Source organism: Dermacentor andersoni, chromosome 3, assembly GCF_023375885.2.
Source record: "Dermacentor andersoni chromosome 3, qqDerAnde1_hic_scaffold, whole genome shotgun sequence".
Classification (NCBI taxonomy): Eukaryota; Metazoa; Arthropoda; class Arachnida; order Ixodida; family Ixodidae; genus Dermacentor; species Dermacentor andersoni.
The window spans coordinates 233,641,527-233,661,662 of record NC_092816.1 but is presented as its reverse complement, the minus strand read 5'-3'; the positions used below and the strand labels follow the sequence as shown (position 1 = coordinate 233,661,662).

The following is a 20,136-nucleotide window of genomic DNA, read 5'->3' as shown; positions in this document are numbered from 1 at the left end:
TGATGACCACTTCCAGGAATCTACCTGTTACGAACTAAGGGTTCGTCACCTCTAAGGGGAATTCTGCTACCGAAACGCCGATCCCTCGTACTGCGGCTGCTGGCCCCTACACGTCGGGATCTTCCTTCCACGCCGGAAATGCTGCTAGGGTTGGCGTCTGACACAACGTGGCGAAAGGAATTTCATCCGACCATCTTCGTCGAAATGAGGCGTGACTTCTCCTGCGATGGTTAATGTCGCGCACCTCGCGCACAAAGAACCTTCTCTCACCGGACCTACTTACCAGGCCTCGTCAAAATGAAGCGTGACTTTCTAATTCGCCATGACCGTTTCGAGTGTGCCTGTCTGCCGGAAGACCCGCAGTGTACAGCCTCTGTGTGTGTGTGTGTGTGTGTGTGTGTGTGTGTGTGCGAGTTTAGAGAGGCCCTTTCCTCGAATTGGACCTAGAAGAGAACTTCCACGAACCCGCAAAGCGCAGAAGAGGCGGACAGGCGTCTACAATTCCGGGAGGCGGGACGACTTCTTCCTTTTTACAGGCTCGGTACAGCCAGAGGAGGAGGGGCCCTCTTTCTGTGCCTGTCACGTGATATCGACGGAAGCAAGATCCCGCCCACGATTGTAGAGAGCCTATTTAAGAGGCTCCGAAATGTACTTTTGATAACTTCATGCTCTTCCCATTTTCTTTCATCTACCTTTGAATGAACCGTGCAAGTTCCGCACTAGAAAATTGTATCGCCCTTGCTTGGTCGCCATGGTCTACCGGATGCCTGCAGCTCGCTGACAACGCCACGCTACCCAATAAGTAACGTCGGTCGAGCTTCGATAGGCAGGCGCAGCTACTTCTCGGGAGCAGTACGATACGCTACCCTGGAGTACGCAACACTATCCAGCCCCATCTATCGTTCTATCCAGCCTCATTGCATTCCCATATGTTTAAACTCTGGCTGAAGTTAGCTGGGACACCCGGAAAGAAAACGTGTGTGAATGAGTGAGTTTTTCAAGAAGTGCGTCAACTTTTTAAATAGCGCCTTGCGGCAGCTATAGATGCCTCTATTATGAAGGCACATATATATATATATATATATATATATATATATATATATATATATATATATATATTGTTACGGAAGGATCACAACTTCCATATTTTTCGTGGTGGCGTACGAGTAAAGTGGCCAACGGACGAACGAGGCAACAATGCACGACGACGAGCTGGCGAGCGACGCGACTCGGATATTGCAAGATCTGAGTCTCTTCGAAGTGCCGTCCAGGGACCATTTGACGGCTGCGACGCCGAAGCGTACGCACACTTCGGCTGGCGAGGATTTCGAGAAAAAGCGAGAAATATATGCTAATCTGAACAGTAAGTCTTACCCGGACTTTGCACTGGCGGCAGATCACGACTATGGGCGCATTCTCTCTCGGGCGGCCACCTCTGCGGGCAGGTACGCTTCAGCGGATCTGCTTGGTGGCCCTTGACGTAACCTTCCATCCAGCAGGCGTGCTTTGGGCGCAATCGAGAGCCTAGCCGACGGCAAAGAGTTGCCAGTATACGCCAGGATTGACCGTGTTAGCGTAATTGCCGCCTCTAAGTTCGCGACGCCCAAAGCACCTTGCACCGAAGCAGCAAGTGGAGTGCCGCCGCCCGACTATGCGCGATGGGCTGCTTGCAAAACACGATTGCCGGATAGCGCTCATTCGAGCCCGCGTAGCAGCGTCAGTTCGTCGAGCCGTGACTCTCAGCACTCGAACAGTTCCGCCGGCGCTGCGCCCATCTACGAGAACGTGGCTGCCTTGCAGAGCCCACGATCGTCGCTCAGTTCTCAGGACTCGAAGCCACCGAGCCCGCAGGCTAGCCACTGCGAACCGCCGCCGTACCCCGCACTTCCACCAATGATGTTACGGAAAGGAAGAAGCGTGCGTCTATTTACAGATGGCTTTTTAATGGCTGGGCCAAGAAGCGCAGAGCAGCGATAAAACTACCCTCTTCCTCGTCGTCTATCAGGCCACCATCATAGTCCTCGTCTTCACACATTACCGACTGTGATAATTTGGACCCCTGCACACACGTCCGTTCCTGGCAACGAGGCGGCCCACGAGTTAGCCCGAGCTCTCTACTTCCGGGTGGCTGTGGAACCGCCCCACTGCCGGAACATGGACGAGCGTCTGCAAAATTATACAGAGATTGTCGAAAATTATCGGCTACGCAGGAGACTGGTGCCACCACCGGATAAAAGTCTAAACAATAGAGAGGCAGTCGCATGGCGGCGCCAGCAAGCTGGGAACTCGTAAACCCGGTCTGGGCATACCATGTTATGCATGATAGAGAAAACGATGAGTGCAAACGCTGTGGGGCGAGAGGGACCCTCGATCACATAATCTGGGAATGCGCTAGCTCACTAGGGGCTAAAGCAAATATAAATTGTAGAGATGCCTGGGAAGCCCTGCTGCGGAGCGAGGACCCTACTCCACAGCAACACGCCATCCGCCTGGCGGAAGAAGCCGCGAAGAGTCAAGACCTCTTTGCTTGCTTCTAATCGCGGAGGTTCCGGCCCCCGTCCCCAGGGCCTGTGTGCCGGGGACGGGGAGTAGGGGCCTCTTTATCCGGCGGTACAATAAAGTTGCTATCATTATCATCATCATTATATATATATATATATATATATATATATATATATATATCTATATACGTGCAGGGCGTTTCACGTAACTTAAACCACAGACGTATCTGCAGGGTGGGCAGGGGTCAATGTCCCCCTGCCCACTCGGTAGATGGACAGGGCCGGGGCGCCAACCAGTAACGTGAATGGGGCACATCCCCTCCCCCGCTGTCTGAAGTGGGGCCAAGTCAAGTAATTTGAACTATAGGCGTATCTACATTGCGGGCGGGGGTCACTGTCCCCCTGCCCAATCGGTAGATACGTCTATGGTTCAAGTAACGTGAAACAACACCCTGTATATATGCAATGGTGATCAGTGAAGCAACATATATGTGCAAAAGACGCACACATATATTTGTGCGTGTGTTTTAACATATACTTCGGAACTCAATATTGCTAGAGACTCAATGTTATTCAACAATATGTTAACAGCATTTAGTCAACGACTTTATTGTTGCAAACTACTCAGCAATGGCTCAATAATACTCAATACCATTCAAGAACATATCAACAGAATTTAGGGAACGACTTTATTGTTGGAAGCTACTCAACAATAGCTCAATAATACTCAATACAATTCAACATCATATCAACAGAATTTAGTCAACGACTTTTTTGTTGTGAACTACCCAACAACTTTACTGCTGAATTATTGCTCTGTGGTTTCAATAATTGTTGACGTATTTTGAAAGGCTATTGAGTCAACAATTCATCAACATATGCCAACAACATTTCAACAGTAATTTTCATAAGGGATGGACGGACGTGTGCGCGGCTTAGTGCATTGAATTTATGGACGTACATGATGTTTATTTTCGTTATAGTTCGTGTTTATATTTTTTTTAATTCTGTGAGTATACCCCTTGTTTATGTCAGCTACAACGAGTTTTCTTGTTGTTGAATAATATGGCCAAAGTTTCTATTGCTGCATTTTGGGTAGCATAGAGTCGCAGTCAAACTTGAAGACTTACATACGTTACGCGCCACGCACATCGGGTACGGAAAATTAGTAATGTGGCGCAGTTTACAAGAAAAACAAAATTATTGGGTTTTACGTGCCAAAACCACTTTCTGATTATGAGGCACGCCGTAGTGGAGGACTCCGGAAATTTTGACCACCTGGGGTTTTTTAACGTGCACCTAAATCTAAGTACACGGGTGTTTTCGCATTTCGCCCCCATCGAAATGCGGCCGCCGTGGCCGGGATTCGATCCCGCGACCTCGTGCTCAGCAGCCTAACACCATAGCCACTGAGCAACCACGGCGGGTCAGTTTACAAGAAATGCAAAGTACAAACAAATATTGGTATCTATAGCTTGTGAAGGTCAGCAGCGTGGTTGGATTGTCATTGCCTGAGCCGCAACACGTCGGAGGCCATGTACCGCATCTTTCGTTCAGTCTAAACGCCCAGAAATTCACATCGGTTCTCGGACACAACGCCGAATGGCCACTAATACTATGCTGTCGAAGCGGTATGGCGCAAAAATGCAAATACGCACATCAGTATGGAACTAATGAGCAATACAATGCGCGACCGCAACGGAAGTACTTTATCGCACGCAGCTCTGAACGACGTGGTGAGGCTTGTAGCTTTGGCGGCGCTGCCATCCTGTTATGGCACAGTGTGTAGAGAAAAATGTGAGACCTTCTTGGGTGGAGAACGTTTATAGTTTGCCTACTTGTCGAACACTGTTCCTGGCTATCGTGATAACAACAAAGGATCACAAATCAGCAGTACCTACAACAGCTGTAGCGCATATCATCGACATTAAAGATGAACCAAATAAGTGCTTGGCCTTTGTTTTTAAAGGTACACCATTTGAACGTGATCAGGTATGCCGGGACAGTAGTGCCGCCGATAATGGAAGGAAAGTTCCAAATTTTGATTTTAACTAGTGAACGAATTCACGTCATGTGAAAACGGCATCAGCAGTTTTGCCGCCATCCCATAGTCGCCTATACTAGGCCTCTCGGCGTTCCGGTCGCCACGTGCTTCTCAGGGCTGCGCTAGGAGGCTCCTCCTGCAAGCAATCTCTAGCTGCGCCTTGCCCGGAGCGGCCGCGAACACAGCCACGGGTCTGTCGGAGCGCACGACTTCACGACGCCGAACGCGCAGATACGCAGCGGCTAGAACCAGGGTAGCGGCCACTGCGACCAGTGAGAACAGAAGCACTGGAAGCCAGGGCGGAAATGACGCCTGTCGTAACTTGACGCCGGCTACGAAGCTGGCTGCAGCAACGTTGGAAAGGGCAGATTGGACGCCCGAGTGGCTCACTGTGACGACAGCGAAGTAGAGCTCGTGCACATGGTCACTGGTTGACCAGGCGTTGACAATGGACACCCTGTGCAAGTGGCCAGCTGGAGGAACTGGAGTCAGGCGGCTGCCCGCCTCCAGCTTCGACTCCGTCACTCGATGAACCGAGGTCTTGTTTTTTTGGGAGCCCTCCAAGACATTCCACAGTGCAGAGGCCGTTTTCGCCGCAAACAGCTCTATCCTGGCACCTGGGACAGGATAAACCGAAGAGGGTTCTCTAGTGGTTTTCAGACTAGAACTATGAAAGAAAATGACGATCTCGATCTTTAGTGGCAACTCAATGGAACAACCCCGTCGCACAGATTTACTTATAAGTAGGACAGACGCAGGCGCCCGTCTTTTGAACATGTTGCTTGTGAATGCTAATGTGGGAAATGTATTTGCACGAGAATGTTTTGCGTGGACATATTCTAAAGGACTGGCAACTATCCCATAATTTCACGTCTGTGTAATACACCAAAAGGTTATGATAAATGTGGTGTTTTGTGGCGCAAGGGCAAGTATGGCCAAAGACCACGTGGCCGGTGTTAATGAGTTCTCACTGAAGGTATGAATTACGAAGGGTAATGCTATGTGGCAGTAGAGGGCCCTAAAAAGCCGTCGCTGCAAAGTGCGTAAACGTTGTAGGTAATCAAATTATTAACGATCTCTACTATGGACACGAAGTTACATTGTGCAATAATGATGATATAGCAAAATGTGTCTGAGGTAAACATTTGCAAGAAGCACTACTGCCTTTACAGAGCCCTTGAAACGCAAGTGCTGGCCTGTGCTACTATCTCAGCAACATCGCTGGGATAGTAGCACATGCTACAGGCCGGCATTCATAGGACATCTTCTTTCCAGAGGATGTCCTATGACCCACATCGTTCACGAAACCTAGGACTGCTCTGGTATCATAAAACGGTTACGGACCAAGAAACATTACAGAAGGAAGAGATATGTGCTCCCGGTATGCTACAGGAAAGTGGTTGTTTCTCTCAGCTTCTACTTCCCGAAACTCCAGGAGGACGTAAAGGACGGCCAGCCTTTCACCACGTCTACCGCATGTTGCTGGTTCATTAGCAGTGAGCAAAAAACTGTGGGTGCCATATGTGTGTCCTATTCTGAGGCGACAGAAGAGGACATCAGTTCGTCGTGCTTTCGTTGAGAAGGACCATCAAATTGTGTGGCTTAGTCAACGGAAGGTTATTATTTGTTTCGGCGTCCCACGAGAATTGCCAGTGCGTTCACAGTTTCTTTCGCAAGAAAGGCTTTCAATCTGTGGCGGTATAAATCTCAGTAGTACACGATTTTGTGCGCACACAGTGACTTCATAGCTTTTACGACACTTAGAGTATATATATATATATATATATATATATAATTGCATTTGTGGAAGTTTTCATTTCTTTATACGCTTCACAGCGGAGAATAGAGCATGGGCCTCAGCCATAACGATACTTGTTTCCGCGTGGAGTACACCGGTTTCCGAGAAGAATGAACTAACGCCTGCATTCGATATACCGGCATGAGACTTACAAGCGTGAGTGTAAGACACTGTGAAGGAGTGCTTCGACTGGAGTTCAAAAAAAATTCATTCGGATTTCGAGCTCTGATGCGTGCTTTGTAATTTCTTGAAGTATCACATTCTACCACATAAAACTTCCAAGGAGGTAACAGCTTGGCTGAATGCATTAATCGATCTTTGAGGAGTGGGACATGCATTTCATGGCTAAGCTATTTTACACGCAGTGAGAAAGACTGTCATACATAGGGACCATTACAAAAAAGTTTATCACACGTCATATTCATAACGGTATTATAATATGGATGTTTATGATTAGGGTGTATTTTGACAAAATATGTGGTACTGATGTATGTTCTGCGCAGATAGAGGCATCACTCATTTCATTCTACGTTTAAGCTTTCAATTTTTTTTTCTTTTTTTTTTTAGCTTATGTACCAGATGCAGCCTTTATGTAATATGTTTATATATTGCTCTGTAGTGTAATGTGACCGCCGTGGGCAGTGCTTCCTTTTGTGTATTTTCTTTTTTCTGACTTTGTATGCTACTGCCAAATAAGGGGGGCCGTTGCTCTGTCAAGCTGTTGAAAGACAGCTTTTACTTCGGTCCCCCTGCATCATCATGTATGACGTGATGGTCGAAATAAACTTACTTACTAATAGGGTTTGTTCTGAACGCTTGAGTGGACAGGTGTATACCTAGATGGTGGAGGGGATCTAGCACCTTTAGCGCACTCGGGGCTGCAGAGTTTCATAGGATGACACCATAGTACAATCGTGATTAGATGAGGTTATTGTAAATTCATATTTAAAACAGCGCCAAAAAAATAACACGAACAAGGGAGGACACAGGATGAGCGCTGTACTATCCGTACCATCCATGTAGCATCCTGTACCAGCCGTAGTATATTCGTACCAACTAGCTCACACCCAAACCCTTCTGAAAACTCTTGTAAATATTCATTAAACATTTCCTGTCACTACCGCATGTTGTGTGGGACAGAATTTTCCGTAAGTTCATCGGCTTTTTTTTATACACAGAACGAGGAAAGAGGACGCTGTCGCCATGGAATGAGCGAAATTAGGTATTCCATGCTATTTCCTGTTCTTTTTAGTTCGAACACGTTTTTAATAAGTCCCCCGTACCAGCCAGCGCTGCTTTTCGTTTCAAGTGGATTGCATTAAAGAGGCAAATTTTACATGGAGAATAAGTCACACTAACCACACTAAGTGACTTCAGTAGTTCTTAAATTATTCACTATAGGGAGCGTTTTGCAATAGCAAGATGGAATCAGACTTATCAGGCTTTGAATAAGAACCTCGCAAGATTTAACGCTAGAACGTTATCTAGTGAGGCGAGTCTAGCAGTGCAATTGGAGGAATTAGAGAGCAGTAAATGGGATATAATAGGGCTCAGTGAAGTTAGGAGGCCAAAAGAAGCATATACACTGTTAAAATGTGGGCACGTCCTGTGCTACCGCGGCTTAGCGGAGAGACAAGAACTAGGAGTCGGATTCCTCATTAATAAACATATAGCTAGCTGGTAACATACAGGAATTCTATAGCATTAACGAGAGGGTGGCAGGTATTGTTGTGAAACTGAATAAGAGGTACAAAATGAAGGTTGTACAGGTCTACGCCCCTACATCCAGTCATGATGACCAGGAAGTCGAAAGCTTCTATGAAGACGTGGAATCGGCGATGGGTAGCGTGAAAACAAAATACACTATCCTGATGGGCGACTTCAATGCCAAGGTAGGCAAGAAGCAGGATGGAGACAAGGCAGTGGGGGAATATGGCATAGGCACTAGGAATAGCAGGGGAGTTATTAGTAGAGTTTGCGCAACAGAATAATATGCGGATAATGAATAGGTTCTTCCGCAAGCAGGATAGCCGAAAGTTGACGTGGAGGTGCCGAATGGCGAGAATAGAAATGAAATGGACTTCATACTCTGCGCTAACCCTGGCATCATAGAAGATGTGGACGTGCTCGGCAAGGTGCGCTGCAGTGACCACAGGATGGTAAGAACTCGAATTAGCCTACACCTGAGAAGGGAACGGAAGAAACTGGTACATAAGAAGTCGATCAATGAGTTAGCGGTGAGAGGGAAAATAGAGGAATTCCAGATCAAGCTACAGAACAGGTATTCGGCTTTAACTCAGGAAGAGGACATTAGTGTTCAAGATATGAACGATAATCTTATGGGCAACATTAAAGAGTGTGCAATACAACTCGGTGGTCACTCCGTTAGACAGGATGCGAGTAAGCTATCGCAGCAGACGAAAGAACTTATGAAGAAATGCCAATGTATGAAAGCCTCTAAACCTACAGCTAGAATAGAACTGGCAGAACTTTGGAAGTTAATCAACAAGCCTAAGACATCTGACATAAGGAAGTATAATATCGATAGAATTGAACATGCTCTCAACGGAGCAAGCCTAAAAGCAATGAAGAAGAAACTACGATTTGGCAAGAATCAGATGTATGCGTTAAGAGGCAAAGCCGGCAAAATGATTACTAATATGGATGAGATAGTGAGGAGTTCTACAGAGATTTATACAGTACTAGTGGCACCCACGACGATAATGGAAGAGAGAATAGTCTAGAGGAATTCGAAATTCCACAAGTAACGCCGGAAGAAGTAAATAAAGCCTTGGGAGCTATGCAAAGGGGGAAGGCAGCTGGGGAGGATCAGTTAACAGCAGATTTGTTGAAGGATGGTGGGCAGATTGTTCTAGAGAAACTGGCCACCCTGTACACACTATGCCTCATGACCTCGAGCATACCAGAATCTTGGAAGAACACTAAAATAATCCTAATCCATAAGAAAGGGGACCCCAAAGACTTGAAAAATTATAGACCGATCAGCTTACTGTCAGTCGCCTACAAACTATTTACTAAGGTAATCGCAAATAGAATCAGGAACACCTCAGACTTCTGTCAAACAAAGGACCAGACAGGATTCCGTAAAGGGTACTCAACAATAGACCATATTCACACTATCAATTAGGTGATAGAGAAATGTGCGGAAACCAACCCTTATATATTGCTTTCATTGATTACGAGAAAGCGTTTGATTCAGTCGAAACCTCAGCAGTTATGGAGGCATTACGTAATTAAGGTGTAGACGAGCCGTATGTAAATACTGAAAGATATATATAGCGGCTCCACAGCCACCGTAGTCCTCCATAAAGAAAGCAACAGAATCCCAATAAAGAAAGGTGTGAGGCAGGGAGATACGATCTCTCCAATGCTATTCACAGCGTGTTTACAGGAGGTATTCACAGACCTGGATTGGGAAGAATTGGGGATAAATGTTAATGTAGAATACCTAAGTAACTTGCGATTCGCTGATGATATCGCCTTGCTTAGTAACTCAGGGGACCAGTTGCAATGCATGCTCACTGACCTGGAGAGGCAAAGCAGAAGAGTCGGTCTAAAATTAACCTGCAGAAAACTAAAGCAATGTTTAACAGTCTCGCAAGAGAACAGCAATTTACAATAGGTAGCGAGGCACTGGAAGTGGCAAGGGAATACATCTACTTAGGGCAGGTAGTGACGGCGGATCCGGATCGTGAGACGGAAATAATAAGAAGAATAAGAATGGGCTGGGGTGCGTTTGGCCGGCATTCTCAGGTCATGAACAGCCGGTTGCCATTATCCCTCAAGAGAAAAGTGTATAATAGCTGTGTACTCATCTACGGGGTAGAAACCTGGAGGCTTACGAAAAGGGTTCTACTTAAATTGAAGACGACGCGACGAGCTATGGAAAGAAGACTGATAGGTGTAACGTTAAGGGATAAGACAGGAGCAGATTGGGTGAGGGAACAAAAGCGAGTTTATGACATCTTAGTTGAAATCAAGGAAAAGAATTGGGCGTGGGCAGGACATGTAATGAGGAGGGAAGATAACCGATGGCCATTAAGGGTTGGGGACTGGATTCCAAGGGAAGGGAAGCGTAGGAGGGGCGGCAGAAAGTTAGGTGGGCGGATGAGATTAAGAAGTTTGCAGGGACGACATGGCCACAATTAGTACATGACCAGGGTGTTGGAGAAGTATGAGAGAGGCCTTTGCCCTGCTGTGGGCGTAACCAGGCTGATGATGATGATGATGATGCTGATGATGATGATGATCAGGCTTATGACTTTTACGTTTTAAGCGCCCGAAAAGGGACGAGAGACTGAAGTACGACATGGACACATCGCTAAGTACATGGCGTACTTCTGTCTCTCATCTCTTTTCGTGTGCTAAAAACGTAAAACTTATGGAATACCAACATGCCCAAACCTACGCTCTTTCAGTCTTATGAAGGTGCCTTACACTGTAATATTCCTCTCTTTTACTTCCTCATGGTTTCCTCTGGTTTCCTTCCAGTTTACTGGCATTCCTCCAAGCAAAGGAATCGATTTCCAAAATCTGCTAAACGATGCATAAAAGCTGGAGTTAATTTTCTTCCCGAAATGTGATAAGAAAGCTTTTGGTGAACAATTGGTGAAAAACCTAAGGTACTTGGAACCACATTTATGGGACAAATATTTAAGAACTTCTACAATTCAAAGCATTTCCGTTAAGCAGATGTTATTTGCCTGTGGCTCGGTTTTAATTTCACAAGTTTAACGAACGCAACGCGAAGAATTAGAAGGTTATCAAGTAAACTTTGTTGACTATGTAACTTATCACAAGGAACTGTTAAGAAGTGAGGTTCATCTCCTAAACTAAAGCAACCTGGTCAGGCCGAATAGCTCTATACTACCGCGGATGAGATTCGGCAATGAGTTAGAAATAGATAAGGGCAAGCACGGTATATTGCGAAGCGCCACAGCTGCATGTATATTCATCTACTCTGCAGATTGATTGGACGTGTTCCAGGTACCTTATGGATGGATGGATGCTATGAGGGTGAGCTTTGAAACTGGGTGGTGGCTTGCGCAACCAAATTCTTGTTATTACATTGTCTAATGTCCTACCTATGTTCAAAAAAGCAAAGGAAAAAGAACCCACAAGGGATTCTCATTGCCGAACTTTCTGAACCCATATTTTGATTATAATATTTCGGAACATCTCTCCCATGCAGGCTAAATTTTCAACTTCTATATATTTATCGTAATTATGCCACTTCCACACCTTGCACGAGTAATGTTACTACGTGTATAGCTACGAAAACTGCGCACACGACTCGTGAAGTGTTCTTGAAATAAACTGCCGCTAGCACTGTTCTCGTTTCTTGCTCGCATCTCCACAAATCGGTAATATCGTGTGACCGGTGTGACGCCCCCGTCTCACTGACAGCGCCTCATCCGTGGCCGCGTGAAGGCGGCGGGCCTGTTCGGATGACACGCCCGCAGGTATTCTGTCGCCAGCTTTACCACAAACAGTAAATAGCTCATTGATCAAAGCATGATAATACGATGTGATGTGTAAAACGTTCTGGGCAGGAACAGTGTAGTAGCGTCAACGGGGCGGCCGGACGAAGGACCTACAGCATGAGGCCTAACGGCCTGGCGCGAAGCGCCGCAAGAGAACAGCCGGACTGCTCGAGTCGGGGACCAGATAAAGAACGGCTTGATTATAGCGACCCGCCGTGGTTGCTCAGTGGCTATGGTGTTGGGCTGCTGAGCACGAGGTCGCGGGATCGAATCCCGGCCATGGCGGCCGCATTTCGATGGGGGCGAAATGCGAAAACACCCCTGTACTTAGATTTAGGTGCACGTTAAAGATCCCCAGGCGGTCGAAATTTTCGGAGCCCTCCACTACGGCGTGCCTCATAATCAGAAAGTGGTTTTGGCACGTAAAACCCCATAATTAAATTTTTTTTTATTCCAGCGAGCGGAAACACAGCAAGTATACTTACAGCGTTTGGCGCTGAGTGACGCCCTGACGCAACGATTCGAAACCAAAACTGGAAGCCGACACAAGGTATCACAAAGAGCATATTTGGTAAACACAATTTAAGATATAGAAATTTGTAAAAGGTGCAAAAAGAAATAACAGCAAAAGAATGTCACCTTCTACGGTTTCAGTAATTAAACTCAGTCAATTCAATACTACAAGATAAATACACAAACAAGGGCATACTAAGGCCTGCTGCACGTACTCGTGCCTTGATCCTGCTGGTCACCTGATGCGGTCCATGCCAGGGTGACAAGCCACCCCTGCGCAGTGCGCCTCACCCCTTCCACGCGCAGATCTCGCACGGTCGCAGGCGGATAGGCCAAGTCTCTGTCGACGGCTCCCACCCACAGCGACCCGGCATCAGCAAATCGGGAGAAACTCCACTTTCCATTTCTTGCTTCTGCACGACGAACGCAGGTATTACCTCGATCAAGTTGAATTGTTGGCGGTCGGTTAGTTTCGTTTGTCTGCATGTTTTGGATGGCTCAAAGGTGTGTGGAGATATTCCCCTTTGCCGGGTTCGTCGTCCTCAACTACCACTGTACTGACAAGCATACATTGTTTATCCTTCTTCAGGTGACCGCCTCTCACCGGTTTACAAATGTTACAACTCCATCGCTCAGCGCCGGATGCACTTATATGTATTGAAACTTTCCCGAGTATAGTCGTCTACTCTATCGCGAGAGAATGTTCTATAATCAGATTGCATGCGCGACGGGGTGGTGGTGCATGGACATTGTGAAACGTACGTGAGCACCAGCGATTACACTACAATGCAGGAGGAGTCACGTATAAACAGGTGGCGCCCTTGACCCATATATCATATTTTGACGACCATCGACTGTGGTCGCCACTGTCGTTGTAGTTGAGTGTTTCTTGGTTGTTTTGGCCCGGCTTCTCCAAATAAATGGTTATTCTCATGACTCGCAGTCATGCTATTGTTGCGATCTTTACCGTCACTTAAACCGTGACATATGCATCGTTGTCTTGTATAGCGGTCATTGTAGCAGTGACGTTTTCCGAATATATTAGACACAAGTCCACCTGTATCCACACGTAAGTGCATCTTAGTTACTAGGCTACGAAGCCGCATAGGTGCCATGGTACAAGCGAATGAATCCTTTTAGCCTGGGCTTTGTTTAATGGAGAGCCACGTGCGAAAGCCTGCTAAATTACATTCGTGAAAGCACGATTAGTGAATTACTTACAGAGGAGTAGAGCGGAAACAACACTAGACATCTCTTTCCTCTGTAATGTAGCAGTGAATATGCCACGAAAGCTTTGCCTCCTAAGCTCGAGTTTGTCGCGACCCTCTACGACTGCGCTTCGATGGGCACGCAACGACGCCCGTGCAGGGTCGGGCACGTCGTGGACGAAATTAAACCGGGCTACACCGCGACGGTTTATACCTCCTAATCGCATTGTGATTTTGCCACGTAAGGCCAGAAATTTAGTTATTTGAATGAAAGTTCTATTTGGTTCTGTGCAACGAGATACGGTTACGACTACTTTGTGCATGCCGAAATCCCATGTTCTATCAGACAACAATGTGCTCAGTACAGTAGACCTCCCGGCAAGTTTTGGTTTAGAAAAGCTGGGTCAGCTGTCGTTAGGTTACCTTGTTTCTTTCCACTACTATGGCTGGGCTACACCCGAGAAAAAGCACTACGTAGGACGTACCTCGACGACCCCTCGCACGCATTTGAACCGCATAATGACCGGCCACGTCGAAAGCGAAAAACGCAGCACTGTAGACGCCGTCTCCGGCTGCCACGTCAATTCCTGCATAAAAAACAGCAGATAGCCATGAATACTTTCTATCAGCGGGAAATGGCGAAGCAACTCAGTAATTTACTCGGGATACCCCACGGCCATTTCACAGAGAGGAAAGATTGCTAAAGGGCGTGACACTTATCCGTACTCTCGGTTGGCTACCAACATGGCCCAAGTGCGTGAGCGTGTGTGGCGGCCGCGAGAAAGCCACAGCCACGGAAGGCGCGTGCAGCATGCCCTCTTGGATGGGCCAGCGCGTTGCTAAGTGTGGGACGCCAGGCGTCAAGTATTTGGCGACGAAAGAGCAACCACTGATATCCCCACAGGTATGGATGCTGAATCTCTGGACATTTTGAAAAAAAAGAAAGACATTGCTTCTTTTCTGAAATCTTGGAAACACAACTATATCCTCACATTTCCTAGCATGAAAAAGTTAAAAAAAAGTTGCAGTTTCGTCTAAAAGGCAAAGCATCGATTGTCATAGCAAATAATTGGACAGCCATGCGAAGTAAGCATAGTAGATTTAGCTGCCGCCTAAACTTTTAAACATAGCCTACTATAGTCGCGGATAACCTTCTGTGGCTATGAAGGGAAAGCTACGGGTGCGTGACTGCTGCAAATGTGTCACGGTGCTAAGTAGTCAGGAAGTTATTGACAGTTATTTTGGTTGCTCGGAACCGACACCGAATCGACGAAGCTTCCATGTGCGACGGTTTCGCATTTTCCCATACGCGGAAGGGAAAAGCAGCAAAATAAGTAAGCCTTTACACTCATTGGTGTGTTCTATCTTATTCAACTGTTGCAAATAACTTATGTTTTGTCTTCCCCTGCCTAGACTAACTTGGACTAAAACGCGTGACTCTTTTCAGAAGTGCTTTAACTTGTGTGCGCTTTGTCTCCGTAGCTTTCCCTTCATAGCCACATAACGTTGTCCGCTAGTATGACTAAATTAACAAGCATGATGTCGCGCGTGCAAAAACTAACATGAACACAGCGCACTTGACGATCGCGGAAGCTCGCTGTCAAAACGCTGCAGTGAGCAAATGCGGCAGCAGCAATGACAGCAAAAGAAAGCACGTGAGGCCTCTGTTGCTGCGCAGCGTAAGCGGCACCCGGAGGCTACCAAGAATAAAGGTACATCCAACGTGACGGTGAGTCCTTCGTTACATACGTCGTTAACGTCGTTAGCGCATCACGCATGTTTCGCGAGCGAAATTGTGGCACCGGCCAAACGACCGCGCCGCTGCCGACGCAAGCGCACCCCTCCGCAGATTTGCCTCATTGCTCTTCAATTCCAGCTTCGTACTGCTCAAGAGCCCCGCGTTGATGCCACTCCACCTGATCCGCTGCGTTACACTGATACACGGCGCAGCGACAAAACAAAAAGACTTCCGTGTCATCCTGTCACAAATGTAGACCATCACGCGGCCGTGGAGGCCTGCGCTTACTGTACCTAATTAGAGGATAGAACAGAAGGGCGGTATCAAGATAGGGAGGGCTCTGTGGCTAGTGCATGGAATTGATAATTTCAGGGCTGTAGGTTCAAGTCTGAGTCTTATCTCTAAAGACGCAGTAGTACGAAGGTGACAATAATGACACTCCATGGCACTCTACGAAGGACAACTTGCTCTCGCGAGCTGCGCAGTACAAGCAGATGTGCCGCCAGCGCTAGTTCGCCTAGTTCGTACGCTCCAAGCCGCTCGCTACCCTTTCTCCCGCGGTGTGAATAATCAGGCGCCTTTTGCAATGACAGGCGCTATGCACGTGTCTGATGCAGCAGATTGCCAGTGACTGTAAAAGAAGAGATAAAAATAGTGGGATGTGGCTTGAGCTGGTAGGACGAAGCACCTCGGTCAACAGCTCTTCACGAATACGCGCGTGTTCTTGGAGAGGGAGAAGAAGAAGAGAAGGAAGGAAAGGAAGGTTTATTTGTAAGGCGGTGGCTCTGCGGAGTGTAAGAAGGCAGGCTGTCGGAGTGCAGGTCCGAGCTCCAATACTTCAGGAGAGCTGAGTGAAAGAAGGGAGGCTGTCCAGCTGCGTATCCGAGGTTCAAAACTTCGGGATAGCTTAATGGAAGAAGCGAGGCTGCCGTGATGCGTTTCCAAGCGTCAAGACTTCGAGAGAGCTGAGTGGAAGAAGATGGGCGCTCGGGCTCCGGGTCCGAGCTTCCAGACCTCAGCGACGATTCAGCCTCCATCCTACCTCCAGCATGTGGTCTTCGCTGGTCCTGGAAACTTGAGGCTGAAGGCAGGAACTTCACTCTGTTCCTGCAATGCCTCGGCCGAGCTGAGGATAATCCTCAAGAAGCAAGCAGCGAGTTTTCCCCACGCGAACGATGCGCTGCACCTGCACCGACGCATGTCAAGTAATTGATGGCGGGTCACGGACCCTATCGTTTTCCATAATGTTTACGTTCGTGAGAACATCCAGAGCAGCATGAAGGTTTTTATTAGCTTTGGCATATTTCTCAGTTGGTTTGTGTGTGTGACAGTTTGTATTAACTATATGTTCATGTTTCGTTAACAAACGACTTTCTTGCTTTATTCTCCCTCTGTGGAGTCGCCTCAGTGGCGGCCAGTATAATTCCAACCATGCCAGTGTAAATGCACTCTTAGGAAAACAAACCCGCGTTAACCTAAACAAACGAAATAAAAAAAGAGACCCACTCCCCTAGCGTGCTTACTTAGAAGCACCTACCAGTGACCTCTTAGGGAATCAAAGTTTTGAAACAATGGCACTAGAAACAATGAAAGATTTCATTTCTTGACAGTTTTTATGCAAGGTTTAATGAAATTAAACATTGAAACAATTCAATGTGGAATTCTGACAATGCATTGCGTTGGTTAGACGTGCACACATGGGCTATAGCACTTCATTTTTGTGTTCATTCCAAGACTAAGCAGAACTACAGCATTAGGCAGCATTTGTGCTCTCTTACCTTTTGCTCTTCTCAACTTCAGGGAACGGAAGCACAATCGCGGACTGCAGAAAATTAGATTGGGTATTGAAATTTGGAAACTTACAGGCACAACTTGGAATCAGCTTATGCAAGACAGGGGTAAATTGAGGTCGCTGGGAAAAGCTTTCGTACTGGCAGTAGGCATAGATAGAGGCGGCGGCTGCCGCTGCTGCTGCCGCTGCTGCACTTTCGCTAATCTGAGCAGGCACCTCGAAATATTGATAATCATCATCAACAACCTGTTTTAACTCCACTGCAGGACGAAGGCCTCTACCTCCTATGGCCAATTACCCCTGTGCTGCGCCAAACGATTCCGATTTCCGACTGCGAATTTCCTATTTTCATCGTCCCACCTAGTATTTTGCTGACCTCGACTGCGTTTCCCTTCTCTTGGCAACTATGTTGTAACTCCAATGGTCCACCAGAGATCTAACCGACGCATTACATGTCCTTCCCAGCTCCATTTCTTTCCTTTATTATCAATTAGAATGTCGGCTATGCCCGTTTGCTGTGTGATCCACACCGCTCTCTTCCTGTCTCTTAACGTTACCCTAACATTCTTCCTTCCATCGTACTTTGAGCGGTCCTTAACTTGTTTTCGAGTTTCCTTGTCAGTCTCCAAGTTCCTGCCCCATATGGTAGCACTCGTAAAGTTCGCTGATTGTACACCTTTTTTTTTAGTGATAATGCTAAGCTTCCAGTAAGGATCTGAGTAAGTCTGCCATATGCTGTCCAACCCAATTTTATTTTTCTGTAATCTTCCTTCTTACCATCACGGTGTCCTGTGAGTAATTGTCCTAGGTAAACATATTCCTTCGCAGACTGTAAAGGCTGACTGGCGATAACGAACTCTCGTTCCCTTGCCAGGCTATTAATCCTTATCTTTGTTTTCTGCATATTAACCTTCAACGCCACTCTTACACTCTCTCGGTTAAGGTTCTCAATAATCTGTTGTAACTCGCCCCCACTGTTGCTGAATAACACAATGTAATCTGCAAACCGAAAGTTGCTGAACTATTCGCCGTTGATTCGCACTCCTAAGCTTAATATTTCTTCCAAGCACGCAGTGAATAGCATTGAAGAGCTTGTGTCCCCTTGTCTGACGCCTTTCTTTATAGGTATCCTTCTGCTTTTACTTGTGCGGAGTTCTTTGTTGATATTTTGCAAGATATTTACGTACGCCTCCTTTACTGCTTGATTACATAATGCCTCTATGACTGCTGGCACCTGTATTGAATCAAATGCCTTTTCGTAATCCGTGAAAGCCACCTAGAGAGGTTCATTGTACTCTGCAGAATTCTCGATTACCTGACTGATTACATGGATGTAATTCATTGTACAATATCCGTTCCTGAAGCCAGCGTGTTCCCTAGGTTGACTGAAGTCAACTATTGCCATTATTCTATTGGAAATTATCTTGGTGAATATGTTAAACAATACAGTAAAAAAGCTAATGGGCCTATCATTTTTCAATTCTTTAGCGTCTCCTTTTTTCTGGGTTAGTATACGTTGACATTCTTCCAGTTCTCTGCCACCCTGGAAGTCGTGAGAAATTCCGTATAAAGGGCCGCAAGCGTTTCAAGCGTAAAGTCTCCTCCACCTTTGATTAAATCGACTGTTATTCCATCTTCTCGTGCCACCGTTCCTCGTCTCATGTCTTCTAAGGCCCTTCTAACTTCATCGCAAGTTATTGATGGAGCCTGTGTAACCTGTCCATTATTACGAATTTAGCTGTCGTAGCTGCTATGGGTATTGTACAGGTCAGTATAGAATTCTTCCGCTTCGTTTGCTATTTCTTCGAAATTGCTTATGATATTACCCTGCTCATCGTTTAGTGCAATACGTCTTTGCTTGTCCTATGCCAAGTTTCTTCTCACTGATTTCATGCTGCGTCCATTTATTACTGCTGCCTCAGTCTTTCTTACGTTCTAATTTCGAACAACCTTTATTTCCCCCCTGTTGATCAGTTTTCACAATTCCGCGAATTGAGAATGGTTTCTTCAGTTCGACGATTTCATCCTTTGTCGTTTGTTTATTAGGTCATTCCTTGCTTGAGGGAACTTACCTACTGGTTACCTAGATGCGTTGCCTCCCAATTCAATTGCTGCTTCCGATTACGCTTCTGTTTCTGGTTACGGTTTCATTCATTACCTCTATATAATCTACATCTCGATGTTCTAAGGCTGCATACTTGTTTGCAAGTATCAGCCTGAATTGGTTCGCTTCTATCCTTACTACCTCTAGGTTGGCCTGTTTCTTCTCGAGCAACTTTACTCTTTCTCTGTTCAAACTCTGGTGTATCCTAGACCTCACTAACCTATGATCACTGTGCTTTACGCTTCCTGTGACTTCTGCATCCTGCATTATGCTAGGATCAACAAAAAGTGTGAAATTGATTTCATTCCTTGTTTCACCATTAGGGCTTTTTTAGGTCCACCTTATGTTGCTCCGCTTTCTGAAGAAGGTGTTAATTGTTTGCAGCTTATTGCTTTCTGCGAATTCTACCAGCATCTCGCCTCTAGTGTTTCTAGAACCGACGCTGTAGTTGCCAATTGCTTGTTCCCCAGCCTGCTTTTCCCCCACTTTTGCATGGAAGTCGTTCATTACTACGCGTCAATTCGGCAATGTTGCCCGCTGTGTCCTTATGTATTAGGAATCCTACCCCGTATAACTTCCTAACTGGTAGTCCTCTATAGTAGAGGACGTGGCCGTTAGTCAGCACTGCATAATCATCACGAATTCTTCTAACCTCACTAAAGTGCAACACCGGCGATTTTTTGACCATGTCACATCTAGGTTCTCGAGACCCCGCTGTCACGCGTCTAATAGTAGCATTGTTTCGTAAATTCGGGAACAATTTTAAACAAGCAGAAAAAGCGCAAAAACGAAATCGAAAGCGGACTAAGAAGCTGAGCGAACCTCTTTGTGTGACGTCACGGGTGTCTCCACCGGGGAAGGCGCGCAAGGCGTGCCGATCTCGCCTGCTGGCAGCGAACAACAGACGCTCGGCTGAATCGTGACCGCGCCGGAT

At 46.5% G+C, this 20,136-nt stretch overlaps 1 protein-coding gene across 1 annotated transcript in view; it reads right to left on the bottom strand.

Annotated features, from left to right (window-relative positions):
- Window positions 1-3,176: 3,176 nt before the first annotated feature.
- LOC126535878 (calcium-activated chloride channel regulator 2-like) overlaps window positions 3,177-20,136 on the bottom strand; it is a 252,859-nt gene continuing 235,899 nt past the window's right edge. The window contains exons 11-13 of the mRNA XM_072287019.1: window positions 14,054-14,155; window positions 12,576-12,773; window positions 3,177-5,162 (exon numbers count right to left, since the gene is read on the bottom strand). Of these exons, the coding sequence (XP_072143120.1) occupies window positions 4,657-5,162; window positions 12,576-12,773; window positions 14,054-14,155 (806 nt within the window). The 3' untranslated portion in view covers window positions 3,177-4,656. The remainder of the gene's footprint in view (window positions 5,163-12,575; window positions 12,774-14,053; window positions 14,156-20,136) is intronic.